Genomic DNA, 19,591 nt, shown 5'->3' on the forward strand with positions numbered 1-19,591 from the left:
CCGGGAGCTCTCAGACAGCAACAGCAAACACGTCGGTGATGTTCCTAGATCTGTGAAATAGTCCATGTGACAATAGGGGTTCATACTTTTTATGGCAAAAGACTAAATGGCTAAATAGGGTAAAAGTAAATAAGAATTCGCAGTCAAATTTAATACTGTTGTAGGCTTAATGGAATTCTCTGCTGTGATTAATGTGCATATCAGCTTTGTCTCAAATTTTTAATCTAACATTAAAATAAAAAAAGACACAAATGAGACAAGTGTAGCCATGAAGTCTGAGTATAGAGCTACGATTTGCATCTATAGGGTAAAAATCAAACCATTTGGTTTCTAAATAAGTAAATAACAGCTTCATAATAGTATGAAGCAACTGAGATATTGAAGAAATGTCATTAGTGGCTTTCTTTTCTCCAACTAAATTCCAGCAGTAATCCACTAAGGTCCTCGCCAGCATATCATCTTGTCTTTTTTTAAAAGCTAATACTAATGGACTAATGGGATATAAGACAGTAAGGTCAAAACAGTCCCAGTATCACCTGCAACTTAGTTGTCCCCATTACTATAAACACCGATGGGATGTAACCCACTTTAGCTCATGTACTGTTTCTTGAACTCTACTACCCAGAATGTAAACACAATGATACAAGTTGCGTGTTTTCAGTGATATAATGCATTGGAATGTTTTGCAACAAGACTAAATACTATTTTTGACATTACAAAATAAGACACACAATAATAACCAGACTGTGCGGTATCACTCAAAGGAGGCAGCCATGCTGTAGCGCACTTGCTAATGCTAACTGGAAATAGAGAGTAACTAACACCTACCGGTCTTGCTGCACTGCAATAAGACAATTAGTTGAGAATTGTTGGTTTGTGAATTGATCCACCGGCTTTTTAAAGTACTCAAAGGGAGGGATGTTGCCTGTGTGGATGGCTGATGATCTGAAAGCTAATTAGCCTAACCTCTGCTGTGTCTTTTTCTTAGCCAATCATTACCACTGCTGAGGTGTTTTCAGATAGGGTGTCAAATCATGCTGAGCTATTGGCGAGCCCGGTTTTTAGCTTCACCGTTCACGCCGCAGGGTTGTTATCCTGATGCCTGCAGAGAACGTTTCTGTTTAATAGATGCAATAGTGATATTAGCTAGTGCGCTGATAGGTTTTATTTAATAAAAACAAGAGGCAGGAGCTGCTGAGAGTTTTTCTCTCTGCTCTCTCTAGCTGTCAGAGACAGACAACACTGACTACCGAGAGAATGCCCGGCATTTACAATAGATTTCCCTCAAGAAATCTGCTTGCAAACTCTTCTGAAGCATCTACATAACTGTTTATCAACTCTTGTGCTGCCTTAGAAGAAGATTAAAAAAAGTCTTATATTTTAACTACTATGTTAAGAAACGTACAATGTCCTACATTTTAAGAACGACCTGTCGGGATGAATACTCCTTTATATAGAGACGGTTGTGCTTTTACGCTAACAGTCTTTAATTGAATGGGCTTGTGTTCACCTTACAGAGTGTTAATGTGGCCTCTTTATTGACCAGAGCACCTGGACAGACACAAAGTCTCTATAGCCCTCTGCATTGATTTTCTTGCCTCTGTCATGGATTCAGTAACTAAAAACAGTTTGCTGAAACACAACTGATCTCTTGGGTTCAAACAGAGGGAACAGAGTTTATCAGGTACCACAATCTATTAGTAACAAAAGCAAGCTAAAAGCAAGCTTCTTTTATCCACTCTGACATATTTACAATGAAGCAAATGATCCAGGGCAGCCGTAAATGCGTGTCTACCCTTTCAAAATGGCAGTGAAAATGATTTGGAAAGCTCATATTTTGAAAAGTTGTATGAAAAGTTCATATTTTGGTTTTACTTCTTTATGCAATTCACTGAGCGTATATATTATTTCTACAGGAAATTTCTTTTCCGTGCGCGTGTAGCTAAACCAACGTAAACCAGCCTTAACATGATACACGCGGGAAACATCACACGCTTGGTTTTGTGTTGGTATGACACGGCACGTTTCGGCACAGTCCATCGATCTCTTTAAACAGTGTGCTCACTATCCCTACATGCCGAATTTATGAGCTTTCCCCGAGAAAAGCTCTCTCGGCCAGGCAATAAATTCCAGCCCGCATCCATTCAGAGGTCTGAGGCATTATCATCAAATTTTCTAAAGGTTGCAATGCTGTCAGAATTCCGCCCGGCCGCATCCAGATTTACAGGCGGCTCTGGAAATAACTGGCTTTTCAAACGCACGTTACTCACACAGCCACTTCACTTTCCCGCTCGCTCGTTTTTTTATTATTTGAATTTGACTACTTATGAACAAAAGGAAAAAAAGAGAACGAGCAATTTGCCTTTCATTGCTATTCGTGCCTGAAACTATACAAAACGTCTATAATTACCCAGCTCTGACTGTATTTATGAGGGGAAGATGAAGTCCTAACACTGGCGCGGGGAGGAGCTGGCACGCTCTGTGACAATGCTTTAATTTCACAGTAAAGGGCTGTAATTACACAACCGTTCTCTCTTTCGCTCCCTATTTCTCTTTTTCCCTCCCGTTTTCTTTCTTCGCGTGCCGCTGTCCCCTCTTTGGTTCCGTCGGAGCTCTTATCGGCCTTGCTGTCAGAGTGAGGGATATTAGCGCTTTAAAACAGCATCATTAGCTGATGAGCAATTAAATTAGTCTGTCGCCTCTATTTAAGGGAAGAAGCAAGAAATGCGTCTTAATCTCCCCTTCCCCTCCCCGTGAAGTAGCCTTTGTTTTAAAATTTTGCGATGAAAGGCGACGGCTCTCGTATTGAACTCTTTAAGCCGGCGGGGTGGTGTGTTACTTGAGTGGAGCCGAGCTGAATATATCTGCTGCTCGTTCCATCTCAATTATAACCCCGTTCATTAACCCAGGTGCCATGCAACTGCCTTCTGCTCTCACAAATCAAAATGAGGTTAGCGGGTGTCCTCGGCTTTTGGGCCAGCTACAGTGTGAAAAATGCAGATAGCATTTTCTCACTTAATTACAGAGCTTACAAGGTGATCAATGTATTGAAATCCCTCATGTCTTTTTGTTTTACACTTTTCTGCAATTTATTCATCGCCAACATCTCCAGTTCTCTATTCTAATGGATTTTGTAAGTCATTTCAGCTCTAGGGACACTTGAGTGCACACTTTATGGTTTGTTATATATTCAGTTTACCATAGAATTGAATTTTGGTTTCGGCAATGGAATAAAAAAATTAACTAACATGATTATATGTTTATACGTTGGAGACAAAGACAAGTTTCCATTTCATGGCAAATTATACGATTGATAAAGTAAGTTTAAAGTACTTATATACAGCATAAAAAAAGGTTCAAGTTTTCAAGCAAAATTTAAAATGCCAACATAAATGATAATATAAAAATGAATGCATGAGTGAATGGTTTGCGTAGAGAGAAAAAAAAACAGGTTTCATCACACTATGTATTGCAAAATACTCCCATTTCTTTTAATAAATGCAAATTTAGGCAAGTAGTATAAAGTTTTCAACGTATACCTCAAAGTTCACAAGGAAAAATCTTAAAACTTAAATCATCTTAAAAGTCAAAGTCAGAGAAATGTGCATGTTGTATACTGACATTTTTAAAGTTATATATTCATGGCCGAAAATTGCTTTTTGCAAGTCCAGCAATCCAGGAATCACAAACGGGTGTAAAAGAAAAATCAAATGAATGCTTTGATCAAAAAGGCTGTGGGAACCCAGATTAAACAGTGTGGAAGTGGTCTATACATCTTCTCTGCTATATTCCAAGTCTTCTGAAGCCATATGATAGCTTTGTAGGAGGAACAGGCCGACATTCCAGGGGGAGGGATTATCAATGAAAGGAGATTGGTGCAGGTAAGACCACAGCACTATTTCTGCGTGATTTTAAGCCCACACATTTTCAGAAACGAGGAGTGGGAGAAACGGGCCGGGGCAGAGCATGTGCTTTTTGGTGAACTTGATTAATGACTTCACTAGTCCCTAGTTAAAGCCATAATTATAGCTCGACAATTGGATTTCAGACGGTCCTCTCTGCAGAGAGAGAAAGGGCAACTGGAGAGAGGGGAATGTGTGGCGCTGTTGTTGTCCCTATTAAGCTGCAACAACACACAGGAGGCAGCCTCACAGGCAAACACTGCACATGCTAACGCCTCAGGACAGAAACAGACAGAATGAGGGAAATTAAAAAGGAAAGAAAGAAGGGCAAGTTAAGAACTGGGAGCAATAAATGAGGAAATGATGAAAAGACAGGAAATGGAAAAGATAAGCATTGAAATGAGGGGGAATAAGACAGGTAATCAGGGCACGGTGAGAGATGTAAGGGGTTAGTTGTCACACTCTAGTAAATATTTCACATGGCAGGTTTTTTGTTTGAAAGTCAGCTTCACTACAGGCCAAAAACCTGAAGTCTAGGATATCAGGGAAAACAAACAAACAAAAGCAACCTAAAAGTGACATTCCAAACTAAATTGTCATAATAGAATATGCCATTAACCAGTAACAGTAAAAAATATGTCACATGAATCTAATCTAAACTAATTAAAATCTCATATATAATAATAATAATAATAATAATAGTAATAATAATGCAAATTATTATTCTTTTCATTATAAAATATAGATTTTTAATAGTTTTTGTTTTATTCTATATATTTTACAATTTAACAAAACATTCTATTAATGTGTGTGTATGTATTGTGAATATTGTATAAAACATGTATATCTTGCATAAAATATATATATATAAATTTTACCGTTTATGCCTATAATACATTTATCCATTTATATCTATTAGTTAAAAAAATACAAAATGAAGAAAAAAATATTAAATTACACTTAAAATTAAAAATAAAAAGGTGTATCAAAAATATAAATAAATATTAAATAAATAAAATTCTATAAAATATTAATAATACAATTAATTAAAAATTGTTGGCCATTGTTTTGGCCAATGGATATTTTAATGACTATTGTATGACTATGTAATATGAAGTGCATGTTGTTATATGATTCAAACCTGTTTCTCAGATAATTTTTAATACTATTTAATACAACGCCGTGTAACAACTAAATCCTCTGCTTTATTTATGAGCAAAAGTTACGAGTGGCTCGGGTCCCACGTGGGAGTAATGACGACGTCTTCACTAGTTTTAAGGGAAGTTAATTTGGCCCGCGCAGGTCAGCGAGTGTGACCGGCTCCTCAGAGGGCGATTTCACCTTGCCCCGTGGCCCTTTTCTCAGTCATTATTTTCAGCTACGCCAGAAATTGGCCACCGGCTAATCAACATTCAGCTCTTCCAAGTGTGTTATTACACACAGCAATTGATGGATGGTACAATTACACCCAATGTCACTTAGCTAAATGGCTATGTAATTCTAATGAGTTCTTATTTAAACAGCCACTAGTTATTGTGTGAAAGTGTAAGACAGGGAGGGGGCCGGTAAACAGACCGGACGACGCGCACAGCCATTCGTTTACTAAACTGATTACGCCGAGGCTACATCGCACCACAGTTTAAGCAGAATAAATGACATTTTAATCTCTCTAATGAACATCTCTTAAAGGCAGGTTAGTCCTTGGTTAAAAAAAACAGACCCTTTCACTCGTGTTCTCTCGCTGTGATTTGTTTCCTCTGCCTCAAAACAAGGTCAGAGGGACAAGCGCCGACCAATCATAATTAAAGACCAGCCCATGGCGCTCAAGGACCCCCGCTCTAATAGAAACAGAGGAGTGTCGTGGCTGTGGCCTAGCTAGACTGGCGTAAAACAAGATGGATTCTCAGCCGTCCCGGCGCCTGCCGTCTCGCACGCACCTGTCTGACTGTCACCCTCTCTGCAGAGAGCCGGTCTGGTTTGGACACGCCGCTCAGGCAGTCCTATCATGCGTCAGAGCGTGTCGCATCTGTTCAGCCCTCTTTCTGCAGGTATTAGTCTTCATTTCCATTGTTTACCCATTTTGTCCTTCCTCTGAAACTCAGGGCCTCCTTTCCACAGCCAGCTCCTTTGTCTTGACTGCTATAAAACCAGCGAAACCCCCAACAGAGGACATTCTTCTTGTTTCCCAAGCTCAAACGCAGAATTGTTTTTAGTTTCTCCCTTCTGTTCTCTTTGTTATGACAGATTATTAGTTGTAAGTCAACATTAAACGTATATATATATCTTATTGAGATTTTCAAAACGCGTTTCATGGTCTTGCTGTGCATGATTCATCTGTGAATGCTGGAAGCTGTTTATCAAAATGTAAAATTTATCTACCTCTGAAATGACCTTCCTTTTGAATTGAAGCATTAGCATCTTAACAGTGAACCTGACCTTCACCCTCCGCGGTTCACCTCCAAGCTTCCTCAAGAGGTTCCAGTCTCTAGTAAGATTCAATCCACTCGCAAAAACAGTGTTTCACACTATCAGTGCATATAAAATTCTATACAAATTATAATATATACATGCATACATAAATACATACGTTATAATATATGAAAAAATACAATGTAAAAAAATGTTACAATTAATCAAGCAGAATGCTTTATTACATTAATACTTATATTACAATAATTAAATGTATGTTAATGTATTACATTAACATGAAACTGTTTAATATTAGTATGTTGTTATTTTTCATTTTTTAAATGATACTTGACCATAAAATACAATAAATAAAATATATATAAACTTAAATATATAAACTCTTTAAAATGCTTGCTTTATTATTATGTAAAATAGAGCCTCCAACAATGGTATTTTTTATTATATTCTGACTATATTTACTAACACTAATGTTCTTTACTTTTTCCATCTTTTTCTTTTTAACTATCTTCTTAATAAATTATTTTATTACTTTCCTTAGCTAATGGAATAGATTTGAAATCTAAAGTCATCCGATTTTTCAGGGGGAAAAAAAACTCTTGAAACATGCCACATTCCGGAGGCAAAATTGTTTGAAAAGGCTGCTCCGTCTTAAAACTACAGACGACAATTGTGCATATCCACCACGAAAAAGGAGAAAGAGAAAATTTCAGCTGTGGAAGAGAGCAGGTGAGAGAGAACGAGCAGTGACAGAGGTAATGCCACTGCACCAGGTTCTGACCCACTTACTTGCCTCCATTACAAACATGATCGATGGATAACACTTACCTGACTAAACGCAGAGCAGCACTTTCATAGTCAGGGAAAAAAAAAAAAAGTGTTTATGTTCAGTCTGAATCTGCAGTACAGAGATAAAAACCACTGAATTCTGAGACTGGTATTTGTTCTCATTTTTGTCACACAGTTTAGATAAAGAGTCTTCTGTGCATTTGCCGTTACTCATTTCATGCATTATTAACCAGCCATACAAGATGTGATGCTTAAACATATTTGGTTTTGTGTCCTTTCGTTTTATGGCATTATAGTAATAATCAGATAAAGCTGTCCACTGCAAACTTCTATTTTATTTATTTTCACAATGTATTCTTAGTTAAATGAAACGATTTTAAGGTTACAGACAACTTGCCATTTCTCAGGGGTTCAGTTTAAAAAAAAAGAAAGTTTTTTTTTTTTTTCTTTTTTAATCAAACAGCACAGCCTTGGTGAACATAAGCTAATACTTTAACAAATATAATATAATGCAATGTAATGTAACGTATAATTCAACTCCGGCGACCAACCACAAATGTACAAAAAAATAAAATGAATTAAAAAAATGTTGTTGCCAATATATCGCTCAGCGGGTTTATTTTAATGTGAACATCCCTTTCATGCCAACCCCAGAAAAGAAAGCCAAAATAAGAGTGTTGACTTTAGATTTGAGCTAAAGACAAAAGCAATGAGTTTGCAATGATAATGAGCTACTTCCCCAACATCGCTTCAGAGAAGCTACTAAAAGGCATCTCATATTGCAAATGAGCTCCTTTAAGCGAGGAGTGTGTGGACGGCGGGAAATCTCTACTTAATTCCAAATGGCTTTGTTATCGGGAAGCAGCGGCTAATAAAGTATGTTCAGCCATTGTAAGCACGGTGAGCCTGACACGACCCATACTGAGGCCTTGGATTGAGTGCTGCTTTTGTGTAAATTGATTTCATTTAGCGTGCGAGCGTGGCCCAGTCCCAGATTCACCTTCCCGCCGCGGAGAACGGAGGGAGATAGGACAACGAGACGGCTAGCGTAAGTGCGGCCCGGACAGACTATTGTGACTCCCTTGCTGCTTTTCCTCTCATGCTCTTTATTCAATGACCGGTGTTCTGTTGAGATAAGAAACCTACGCTTCTCCTCGTCTTTATCTCGTTTCTCTCTCTTTCTCTTTGACTCCCTTTATCTTTCTCCGGGATTGGAAAGTGTGTATGAGAGACGCGGAGTGCTTGTCAGGTGGTGCGCTCTGCTGTGGTGGGTGGAAGACATCTCAGTTAAACACAGAGGAGCTTGTCACCTTCACAACATGCTTCCACTCTGTTGAAAGTCACCTTCCTGTCTGCACGCAAGGAGAGACCGGGGCTAGTTGTCACACTTTGGGGATTTTTAAATGTTTTGAATGCATTTATTTGATTCAAAATTGCATTGCATCAGTGCTTTTGTGAGTTGTTATTACAATTTTTAACGTGAATATTTTTTACAGCCATTTTTCCGGTCTTTGGTGTCACATGATTCTTCAGAAATCATTTTAATATTTAATATTTAATAAGAAACTTTTGTTATTGTTATCAAGGTTGAAACAAATGTACTGTTTAATATTTTTGTGGAAACCATGATCAATTTTGACATTTTTCATGGTACATTCTTTACTGAATTAATGTATCCTTCCTGAATAAGTGAGTGAGTGAGTAAAAATAAATGAATAAATAAATAAATACAAAAAGCAACAGAACATTTTTAGTGCCCAAGAAAAATTACATTTTTGCAAAAGTGGTCACAATAGAACAACCTGGAACGGAATTACACTTTTTATTTCTGGAACACAAAACAATTCATAAAACAGCTAAATAAATACATAAGTAGACAATTGTATAACACTACATATAATACATATATGCCTAATTGCCTCAACCCGATTCATTTAAGACAATTTTCTGATATTTATTTTTGTTATATATATATTTTCTGATAATTCTATACATACAAATATAAATTCTGATATTTACTACACAAAACCCATTGAATGCTCATGCCATGGTAACAAAAAGGTAAAAACCAAAAAAAAAAAAAGTGTGCTTTACATGTAGCTTACAGTTTGAAAGTAGCTTCCTTAATGGTGCATGATGGATCTGACTGTAATGAAGGTGTCCATCAGGGCTTGTAGCATCATTAGTGTGCACTGTGAGGGGAGGATGTGCCCTGACTACAGCTCATACATCTTCCTGACACTCGGAGTCAGGACAGACCCCGTGAACTAAACACTGACCCAGCCATTATTAAACACATGGCCGGCACAACCTCAGCAGTCCTTTCCTGCTGTGAGGAGACGAGGGTCAAGCACATCACCTCCTACTGCACGCTCAACCACCACAACCTGGGCCTTCTAGTAGTGTTCATTCTCCAAATAAATAAACTTCTAAATTGCATTTATTGCAAACGACTTAAAATGTCACCACAGCCCAATAATTAAATAACTATAGAATTCAACAGTTAAGACTCCCCCATTTTTCAGTTAGTCTTCCATTTGTGATTGCTTGAATAAAGATTTCTTAAAAAATAATTTAATCTCTACAATACTCTGCAATTCTGAGGTGAGTATATCTAATTATTCGCATTTTTAAATGAATATAAAACGTAATATCAGAAATGAATAAATAGTTCAGCGAGGATGTTGATGAAAAGGACAGTGAAGTACTTCTTAACTTTATTTTCATCATATAATCCTAAAATCATGGCTTCCACAAAAAAACTATTCAACTGTTTTCAAAATTGCTAATAATAAGAAATGTTTTTTAAACACCAAATCAGCATATTAGAATAATTTGAGAAGGACACTGATGACTGGAGTAATGAATGCTGAAGATTAAACAGCATTACAGAAATAAATTATATTTGAAAACACATTAAACTAGAAATAGTTCTTTTAAATTGTAATAATATTTACAAATGTGTGCCTACAAAGTATATATTCTCCACTGCACTTGGCATCGAAACTCTACACATTATGTAAAGTGGTTGAGACATGCTCATTCACATATATGTTCAGGAAATATGCATGAAGAGATGGAGGAGGAAGAGCTAATGAATCTTGACTTTCTTTTCTGCCTTGACGAGAGACATTGGCCTCGAACTATATCTGCTAGCCATCCAGAAAACCTTCTGCTGAGTTAAACCTTCTGCTGAGAAACACATACCCAAACGCAAACAAACCAACACTATAGCGAACCAAACTCTATAATGCTTTCCCCTTGTCTCACTGTATCACTGTCTCGTATTTCAGCTCAAACACCTGCTCTTTCTTCCTCACTGTCTCCTGAGGTGTTGTCGCTGTGCCAGAGCTGGACGACACTCATCATTACGGGAAGTGAGACGTCCCTGACTGCAGCACTGCTGCGTGTGCTGAGCCTTTGTGAATGTGAACCTGTGCTGACATTCGCCGTAGGCAGGAGAAGTGAGGAGACGCTCTAACGCTCCATGAGCTGAGAAAGAGGTCTATCTCTTCCTCTGTTTTTACATGCATGTGTGGGAGTGTTTATATTTCTTCCAAAACTCCATTAAACTGTGCCTGAATAAACATGAGGTAAAAGTTTTAGTGATTTCCAATTGTTTCGCTGAAGGACCCGGATTTCACAATAGCGGCAACCCAACATGGTTCCAGATTTGCTTATTGTACTCATGTAAATAATTTTGTAAACGTTGACATTTAAAACAACAAAAAAACACACCACTAACATTATTATTATTATTATTATTTTTTTGTTGTATCAGCATTATATATACTTATGTAATAATAATAATAATAATAATAATAATAATAATAATAATAATAATAATACATGTTTTATAACATGTAATGTAATATATAGTATGTATTTTAAACCACAGCATTTAATTATTGCTGTATTATTTTTCCACAATATTATATGATATATGATATTGTTGTTGTTGTATCAGCATTATATATACTTATGTAATATAATAAAATAATAATAATAATAATACATGTTTTATAACATGTAATGTAATATATAGTATGTATTTTAAACCACAGCATTTAATTATTGCTGTGTTATTTTTCAACAATATTATATGATATATGATGTTGTTGTTGTTGTTAATATCAGCATTATATATACTTATGTAATATAATAAAATAATAATAATAATAATAATAATAATAATAATAATAATAATAATACTACATGTTTTATAATATGTAATGTAATGTATAGTATGTATTTTAAACCACAGCATTTAATTATTGCTGTATTATTTTTCAACAATATTATTTGATATGATATGGTATGATATTATATTATTATTTATTTTATAATATAATTTAAAATGAATATTTATGATTTAATTTATTCATTGCTTCATTGTACCTGTCAGTAAAGATATGATTTTCCGTGAAAAGGATTTTTTTTTTTGCATGCTCTAATTGCACTAATATTTTACACATTATTACAAAAGCATATAAAATTCTCCTCCTCCCCCTGCTCCTTCTCTTCCCCTTTTAAGCCCATCTTCGTGTCATATTAAAGTGATGGAAATGAACTTGAGAGTTTGCTAATTGCGATTGTCAATCCCATCTAGGCAGAGCTGAAAGACATGGGCTCCCAAACACTTCATCAGTCTTCATTAATATTGAAGGGCGCTGTGAAAACGTCTCTCTGATCAAAGCTGATCTAACGCAGCACGTGTAAAGCAACAGACATTACCATTACTGTACTTTATTATGCAATTATAAAAATTAATAACTACTGGAACTGACTTTTACTCAATTACGTTTCTAATGCAAAAAGTGTGCTTTTTCCTAAATACAATTTAATTTAAAGTACAAAGTACTACAAAATACAATCAGTGTTTACATTACATATTAATCAGAAATGTTTACATTACATATTATATTATTTTTTACATTACAGTCTTTTATTTAAAGCAATATATAACCACTGCTAAAGAATGGCAAACAACAATGATCAGGATCTATTACTAGACAGTAGACTCTGAAGGTAGGTCACAAAAAAAAAGTCGCCAATGAATCATGTTTTTCCAAACAAAACTTATTTCTTTTCAAACACTTTGTGTATCCTCTTGAAGTTTATGGAAGTAAATTGTAGATCATCTTCATAAGAATGAGTTGCATATTGTCAGGGTTAAATAGAGAGCCGAGCATTCACAACCCACACAACAAACGGCTGCTTAGACAGCATTTGCCAGGAAAGTCATCCTAAATGTTCTCTATTCCAAGGTAAGTTTTATTTGAATCAATATTTAGAGTCAACAAACAAATAAGAAGTTTATAGGAAGTGGAGGTGAATGTTTCTGACAGAAGCAACCTTCAGCCCATCCGAGCTCAGAGACGCCTCAGGCTGCGAAAAACACAGTTTCTTTCCCTATGAGATTGTTTTATTTAGAATTGACTTATATAAGACTTAAAAGCAAATTGTATGGTCATATGGTGAGAGTGATTTCAAGATGTACAAGATGCTCCAGGATGCAACATACTTGTTGATCCTGGAACAACATTCCAATCAACCAATCAGTATTGAGGAATCATTTCTGTTTTAGGTTCATGAACGGGGTTAGGTGATCATTTCCCACTGATTTTAGGAATACATTTTGGGTAGGGATTGGAATAAATCTATATTTTTGGACAGTAACGTTTTTCCAGGACCAACAATAGATATTGATCCAGGATCATGTCTTACTGGGCAACATTACGGCAACCATTAGAATGACTTCAGAAAGATCATGTGACACTGCAGACTGGAGTAAAAATTCAGTTTGCCATCACAGGAATAAATTATATTAGCTACATAGGTGTGTATTTAAAAAAATAACTGATATTTTAAGAAGACATGGCTTGTTGAATATACTACTAGCAATGTTTTTATATGCTCCTCCTCTAAATCTACAAAACGTCACTGACAGTTGAAGGCCAGTGACCCTTTAGCAAAGTCACAGCAGTGCTCCAATGCCAAAAGATAACTTCCAATCACTTCCGTTCAGGATCCGAAAACTATTTTTAGGAGCATCATTGTTTTTGGGAAGCCACTTGAACTGACTAGAACCGACAACATGAGAAAGGGGGCAAATGCATAAAAGAAAAAAAGAGACACTCGATGAGAAAAGGAGACATGAAATTAAAAAGAAGAATGATCCTGGTCCCTGTCAGGGCTCCATAGCAACACCGTATCTAGTAATATTTCCAATCAGACCCCGCACTCTAGGCACTCTGCAGTATCTAATCTTCAGCCTAATGACATGCTGCCTTGTGGAAATATTTACGCTTTCCTCTTGGAAATGATAACCGGTTATTAACTCTATATCGGCTCATTAAATCCTGAACTAAGCATTTAATGCATTATATGCGACGGAGGGCCGAAAGACGCCTAATCAAAAATGGTTGATCATTGCAAGTAGCTGGATTTCCCTCCAAATGTTTGGGGAAATTCTACAAAGAGAATGCAAAACGTTGCACATTATATAGAAGCATTGTGTTTGTCTTTTATTTTTCCAGAGAAAGAGCAGAAACGTGGCCAAATGGTAAAAATACCGCATCTGTTTTGCGAAAATGTAACCTCCATCTCAAACCTTATGCAAATGTTGAGAGTTTATGCGAATATCAAGTGTTTAAATTCAGGTTTTCTTAGCGGCAAATTGTAAATGCGCATAAATGGCATGGAAACCCAGCAACTGTCCACTTGGACCGAACGACCGGGCAAAACATCCAACCCTGGAATGCAATGTAACCTTTGCCTTTAAAAGAGAAATGTGAAAATTTTAAGAGGGCAGAATTACAGTTATTCATCACATTGCCGGTTTAATTCATCAGCCCTGAAGGCACAAGAAGATGAACTCTGTTTACCACTAAAGCTATTCTGGCTGTTTTGGAAGTGGCCATCAATCTCCAGCTATCTTTAAAAAGGAAAGCATCAGTTTCAATCACCCAAGAGACGGCTAGTCAACTGCTGAAAAGATTTCTCTTCTCCTCGTTTTTGTCTCTTCAAGGTGAAGTTTTCCCTAACTGACGGAAAGACCCTGGGGAAGTGTGATATTAATGTTTTAAAATATTAAAAATCCTTCTCAAAATACACATGTGGCTCCACCCTTTGCCCCTGCTGTTGTTCTCAATTAACAAGTTCAATTAACCTGTGCAACTGTGTGCCTCTAGATACATCAAGACCTCATTGGCCTACAATGATGGCAGTTTAAATCTTAAAGTGATTTTCATGGCACACTATGATCCCTATAGTGCGGCGAAATAAACATGAACCGGAATTGTTTTTAGATTGATGTCTAAGCTCAGAATGTGTTCTTCTCCATAAACATTATCCCATTGAGCCTGAGCAATAATATGACTCAGTTTATCAAGGCTTTTACTTTGATAATAACAATCACATTGGCCAATTACCTCAGTGGGACGCCAATATTTGCCAGGCACAGTTGCACAGTCTTCCTGACCTGCAGGGTGGTGTTGTGTGTGTTTTTTTCGACTCATCTAAAACAGATTCCAGAACAATTAGTAATGCAGAAACACAATCTAAGAAAAAACTGATGGACCTGCAGGGCTGATATCAGATGGGACAACTGTTTTGTTCTGCACTGATGTAATGAGGTGAGTTCAGTAAGAACCTCGTTGGTATAGTCTATTGATCTCCATTTGAGCAAAAATTAACCAATCAAAAAGATTCCATTCAAAACAACTATATATTCATGAATCTGACATTGGTTTGAACTAGATCTCGAGTTCAGCTCAATAGGTAAACATTTCCTTACTGAACATTGTCTTATGCCTCAAATGCAATAGCTATAAGCAGTTCAATTAGCATAAATTGAACATATTCCTTTATTTTTATTTTAACCTGGCAAAACCAACCTATTTTAAAACTAAACATCGCAGCTACAACACACCTAATGAGGATCTCCTTCATTTCCATTAGATGAAATTAAATAAATCAAAATAGTCAAAGGTTGTGTCATAAGACCTAGCCAACAATGTGTTCACATGGAAGTACAGGAAGGTTCACTAGTCAAGTCTCAAAACACTATATTTAGAACTACGCTGTTCCAGAAGAAAAGATACCTGACCTTTCTCCAACTACCCATTATCCTCATCATGGCACGAGCTGAAATGTGGGAGATGGGGCTATTGTGATCGGGGGAGGTCAGACTCTATCATTTGTTTTCATCACTAGTGGCATTTCAGTCATGAACAAACCACTTTTTAATCTTATAAGTGAACAAATCATTCTCATTCCATGCACTTACAACTCACAGAGATCCGTTTCGTCTGATTTGCATGGTTTCTTTGGTTGTTTTTATCTGACTTCAAATACTACAGCAAGAACAAATAGCATAGAAGTGCAGACTGTGAAGAAGCATATCTTTGGTTGGACCTACTGAATAGATACGCCCTATGTTGGACCTACTGAACTTAAGTGTTTTGAATAAGAAAAGACAGAAGTGTATATTGGCACACTACTTTTACATTTATTTCTGCCATATGATTTTGGGAAATTCAGGACTCAGTATACTGGTCTGACATAATTTAGACAAAATCAAGCCAAAATGAAGTGACAAAGAAAGTAAAGTGTTGTTACAGGAGTTTTAAACCGCTTGCCAAAAACGTCTTGACCAGAGTGCCAAATAGCAAAACATGTGCAAAGGTGTTGTCACATTTGCCGTTGCTTTGTGTGATTTGAATACCATTCATTTTTAAAGGATCTTTAGTGGACCTCGAAAGAACAAAAAATTAGTGAAGAACGAAAATAACTTTGCTGCAAGTTTAGCTAATTAAATGAGATGCCTTGTGTGGAGAACAAACTAAAAGAACTGGTGAACAAGGATCTACTGGTTAAAGGGAACAAAATCTAGCAAGTTTAAATTTACCATACACCGAAGTTCGTTTTACACCATGCCTAAATGATATCTTGCGGTAACTAATAGACTAGGTGTAATTGTTTCCTTAATTGACACAGAACAACAAAAACTAGACGATGCCATACAAAATCCAACACATCATGTAGAGACCTGTAATAAATCACACAGAGTACTTACCCTAAGAAAGGACAGGTCACGACTGCGATCGATGCTGGTGATCTCCAGGTTACCCATCACCACCTCGCAGTTCTCATAGTATTTACGAAGGGTCCGATACTGCTGGTCCAGGTCTGACAGAGTACTCAGTTTATTCTCTGTGCCAGGGCATACTGCAGAAAGAATAAATAAATAAATAAATAAATAAATAAAAGAAAGAAATCACATTCTGATGGCGCAAACAACAGATGCAGGAACTGCTTGGCGCTTCAGTCCATCCAGCAATGCAATTCAATCAGGCCTGAAGTCCCAGAAGCCTCTAAAACAGACAAGGAGCCTCCAGCCCCAGACGGACAACTTGACAAGTAATTAAACAGAGCCATTTCTGCTCATCAAACACCTTGCACCAATCAAAGACATTTGCCATCTGTTGCATCAGCTGGCACTGCCTTTGAGCCAAGACTGTAACCCTCCCTCTCACGCCTCGCTGAACCACTGTCACAACATCCACGAGCAAATCCACGCCTATCCCATGCCACCCGCTCTGTGGTCGCCAGAAAGAGAGACCGAAAGAGAAAGCCAATTGCGTTTAATTTTAATTAGTTACACTGTATCATTTCAGAATTCTTGTAATACAGTGCAAAATTATGCTGACTAATTTTATGACGCTTTTATGCTGCGTTTGCACCCTTGTAGAAGTTTTAAAGTGGTCAAAATACTGCTTATTTCTTTGCGTAATACATTTTAAAGATAAAAATATTTACATACTGGATGCATTTTAGGAAAGTGAGTATGATCAGTTATGATTTCATGTTGTTTTGTATAAAGATTTTAAAGTTCTAAAGTTTTCATTAGTAATATAGAGAAGAGCACATAACCATCAGATTATCGGTAGAAAAAAACTGAATTATTCTATACCTACAAATACACATTTTGAGAACAATATAATATGAAGAGAATCTGAAATAAGTTGAGGTCAGGTGTTAGACTTAGGTGTTTTCAATAACCCTTAACATGCATTAGAGCGAAGGAGGTATTATGAAAGAAGCTTAGTGGTAATAAACATTTATTGCACCCTCGGGGGCTCCATTGTGAGATTATAGGTGAATTGTGGGATATAATTTTGTTAGGGAGGAGGTTTCATTCTATAGCATATCCGACAGCTAACCCACTTTAAAAAATGCCACCAACATATCACAAGGGAGGCAAATCACAGATTGAGCCACAAAAAACACATTAGAGTTCACCAAACATTGAAAGTAAATTTTTATATATATTTTTTTCATTTCTGATTATTTTTGAGCTTTAACAACCTGATCTTTAGGAGACCTGCTGCATGTTTCTGCTATGCTCTTTATACACACTCCTTTCTTGTAAATAAACCACAGCTAAACATCATGGCATACTTGACACTCATTGATTGCACACTACTTTGCCATGGGCCACAGTATGATGTTAAAATGAAGCATGTCTGCCTACAAACCTCCTCATTTGTCTTTTTCAATAAAGAAGAAGATAGTCGTGCTGGAGATGCTGCCCCTCAGCAAACCTCATCTCTGGTGCACACAAAGAAATATTTCCAGTTTATGCCTCTGACTGCAGCTTGATTGAACTGCGTCTTGTATTTTGTTTTGTTTTTTGGATCATAAATGATAGATTGGGGCATGAATCTTAATTCAGAATTTTATACTGCAATCAATGAATGTGAAGATTATCACTAAGTTTTAAGGTTTAGTGAGCTCTATAAAACCCTCACATTTAAGAATGCATTAAAAAAGAGTGATGCTACTGAGCTAATAAAATACTCCAATAAGTATTTAAATTTATAACACTCAAAAATAATACATTGATTGATTGAATTTTAAATATACTTACAACATCTCACTCTCTTCGCCCATCCACAAGGCTTTGTGTCCATGAGACCTTAAAATGTGTCAAAATGTGGGCAGCTCACAAGGTTTCGGAGACTGTCTAGTAAATAATAAATGTTGTGTGTGTTCATATGAGCATTTTTTTTTATCACAAGATTTCTATCGCACTTTTTTAATATGTGAGAAAGGTATTCACTTTAAAATTTTTAAAACCCCAAAGGTGGCATTATTTATATAAAAAAGTGGACCTCTAGAGTAAGACAATAGAACACGAGCAGCTCTAAAGCACAAGCCCTTGAAAATTTTTCATTTGTCATGTATTTTTGCAGACATATGGTGTTTGCAGAACAGATTTAAAGACCTCTGCAACACCAAAAAAAGGGAAAACAGAAAAATCAATTCTTGTTTGAAATAAATAGTTTTAACACAGAGACACGGCTGATGTTGCTTTGCGGCTTCTGTAGTCTTATAAACAAACAAACAAACAAACAAAAATCGAGATTGAAAATGGGCAGCTTTGAAACATTTTTATTTAGTTCTTTATGAATTAATTTTCCTACTACAGCATGCTGAAGCATACCTGATTCAATCCCGCCACATGTCTAATGCATTTCATCAAAGAAATAAAATGCTCTCTTTCCTTACTCAGTCACAGATACACAAACAAAACTGTTTATCATCCCCCCATAGTTCTAACTCCTGCCGGCCTTGCATTTGTCAGGGAGGTGTGTGTATATCCGACATGACCGGAATACATAAAGCACTTCCTTATCACTGTGAAAGATGCCTTTAGAGCTGCATCTGAAAGGTGCAGCAAATGGGAATTTAAACAGGAGCGTAAACGCATGATGGGAAATCTAAAAAGTAATTAAAAACAAAAATTCCCTTATTATTCACTCACAGTGAACCATCTCAAATGTGAAACTTAACCCTGATTAAACCTTCTAAAAACTGTTTTTGATATCTAGTTTGACAAGGGACCAAAATATTCGCCAGCGAACAAACAAAACCGCATTTTTATATCATTTGAGTTTCATATCACGCCCCCTAAAAAAACAACTTGGCATAAACACGACCTCCATTCTCATCAATTCTGACATCTCCTGTATATTTATAAATATTCTCATAGGAATTAAACACTCCTCTATTACTCGATGCATTTCATAAGTATTGCGCAAAATGACTTCATCAATGAAGAACGGGGGTTTATTGAACACCGATATAACCGAGAAAAGAAGTCGGAATCTCTGAGGCTTATTGGACCCACAGCAATGGCAGAAAAGGTCATGCCAATAACCGGCAACTCATTGAACTAAATAAAGTTGCAAATGTCACTTCCTGAGGTAAACATGGTCAATGCATCGGTTTAGAGGACGTGAGCTGATTGGAAGATCAGAGGAGCCCATCACGGGGGGAATGGTGATGGTGTGATCCACTGCAGTCAGGTTTTGTCGTCTGTTAAGAGGGCATCTGGTGAAGGACTAAATGGTAATAATGACAGTCGTGATTGCATCTCTGCGTGACAGGGCTACGGTCCGGTAACC

General features: G+C 36.7%; 1 protein-coding gene across 2 annotated transcripts in view; it reads right to left on the minus strand.

Annotated features, from left to right (window-relative positions):
• LOC122351886 (receptor tyrosine-protein kinase erbB-4-like) overlaps positions 1–19,591 on the minus strand; it is a 268,898-nt gene that overhangs the window by 122,194 nt on the left and 127,113 nt on the right. For both annotated transcript variants that reach the window (XM_043249273.1, XM_043249274.1), the window contains exon 3: positions 16,198–16,349. In XM_043249273.1, the coding sequence (XP_043105208.1) occupies positions 16,198–16,349 (152 nt within the window). The remainder of the gene's footprint in view (positions 1–16,197; positions 16,350–19,591) is intronic.

The sequence above is a fragment of the Puntigrus tetrazona genome, chromosome 9 (assembly GCF_018831695.1).
Source record: "Puntigrus tetrazona isolate hp1 chromosome 9, ASM1883169v1, whole genome shotgun sequence".
Lineage (NCBI taxonomy): Eukaryota > Metazoa > Chordata > Actinopteri > Cypriniformes > Cyprinidae > Puntigrus > Puntigrus tetrazona.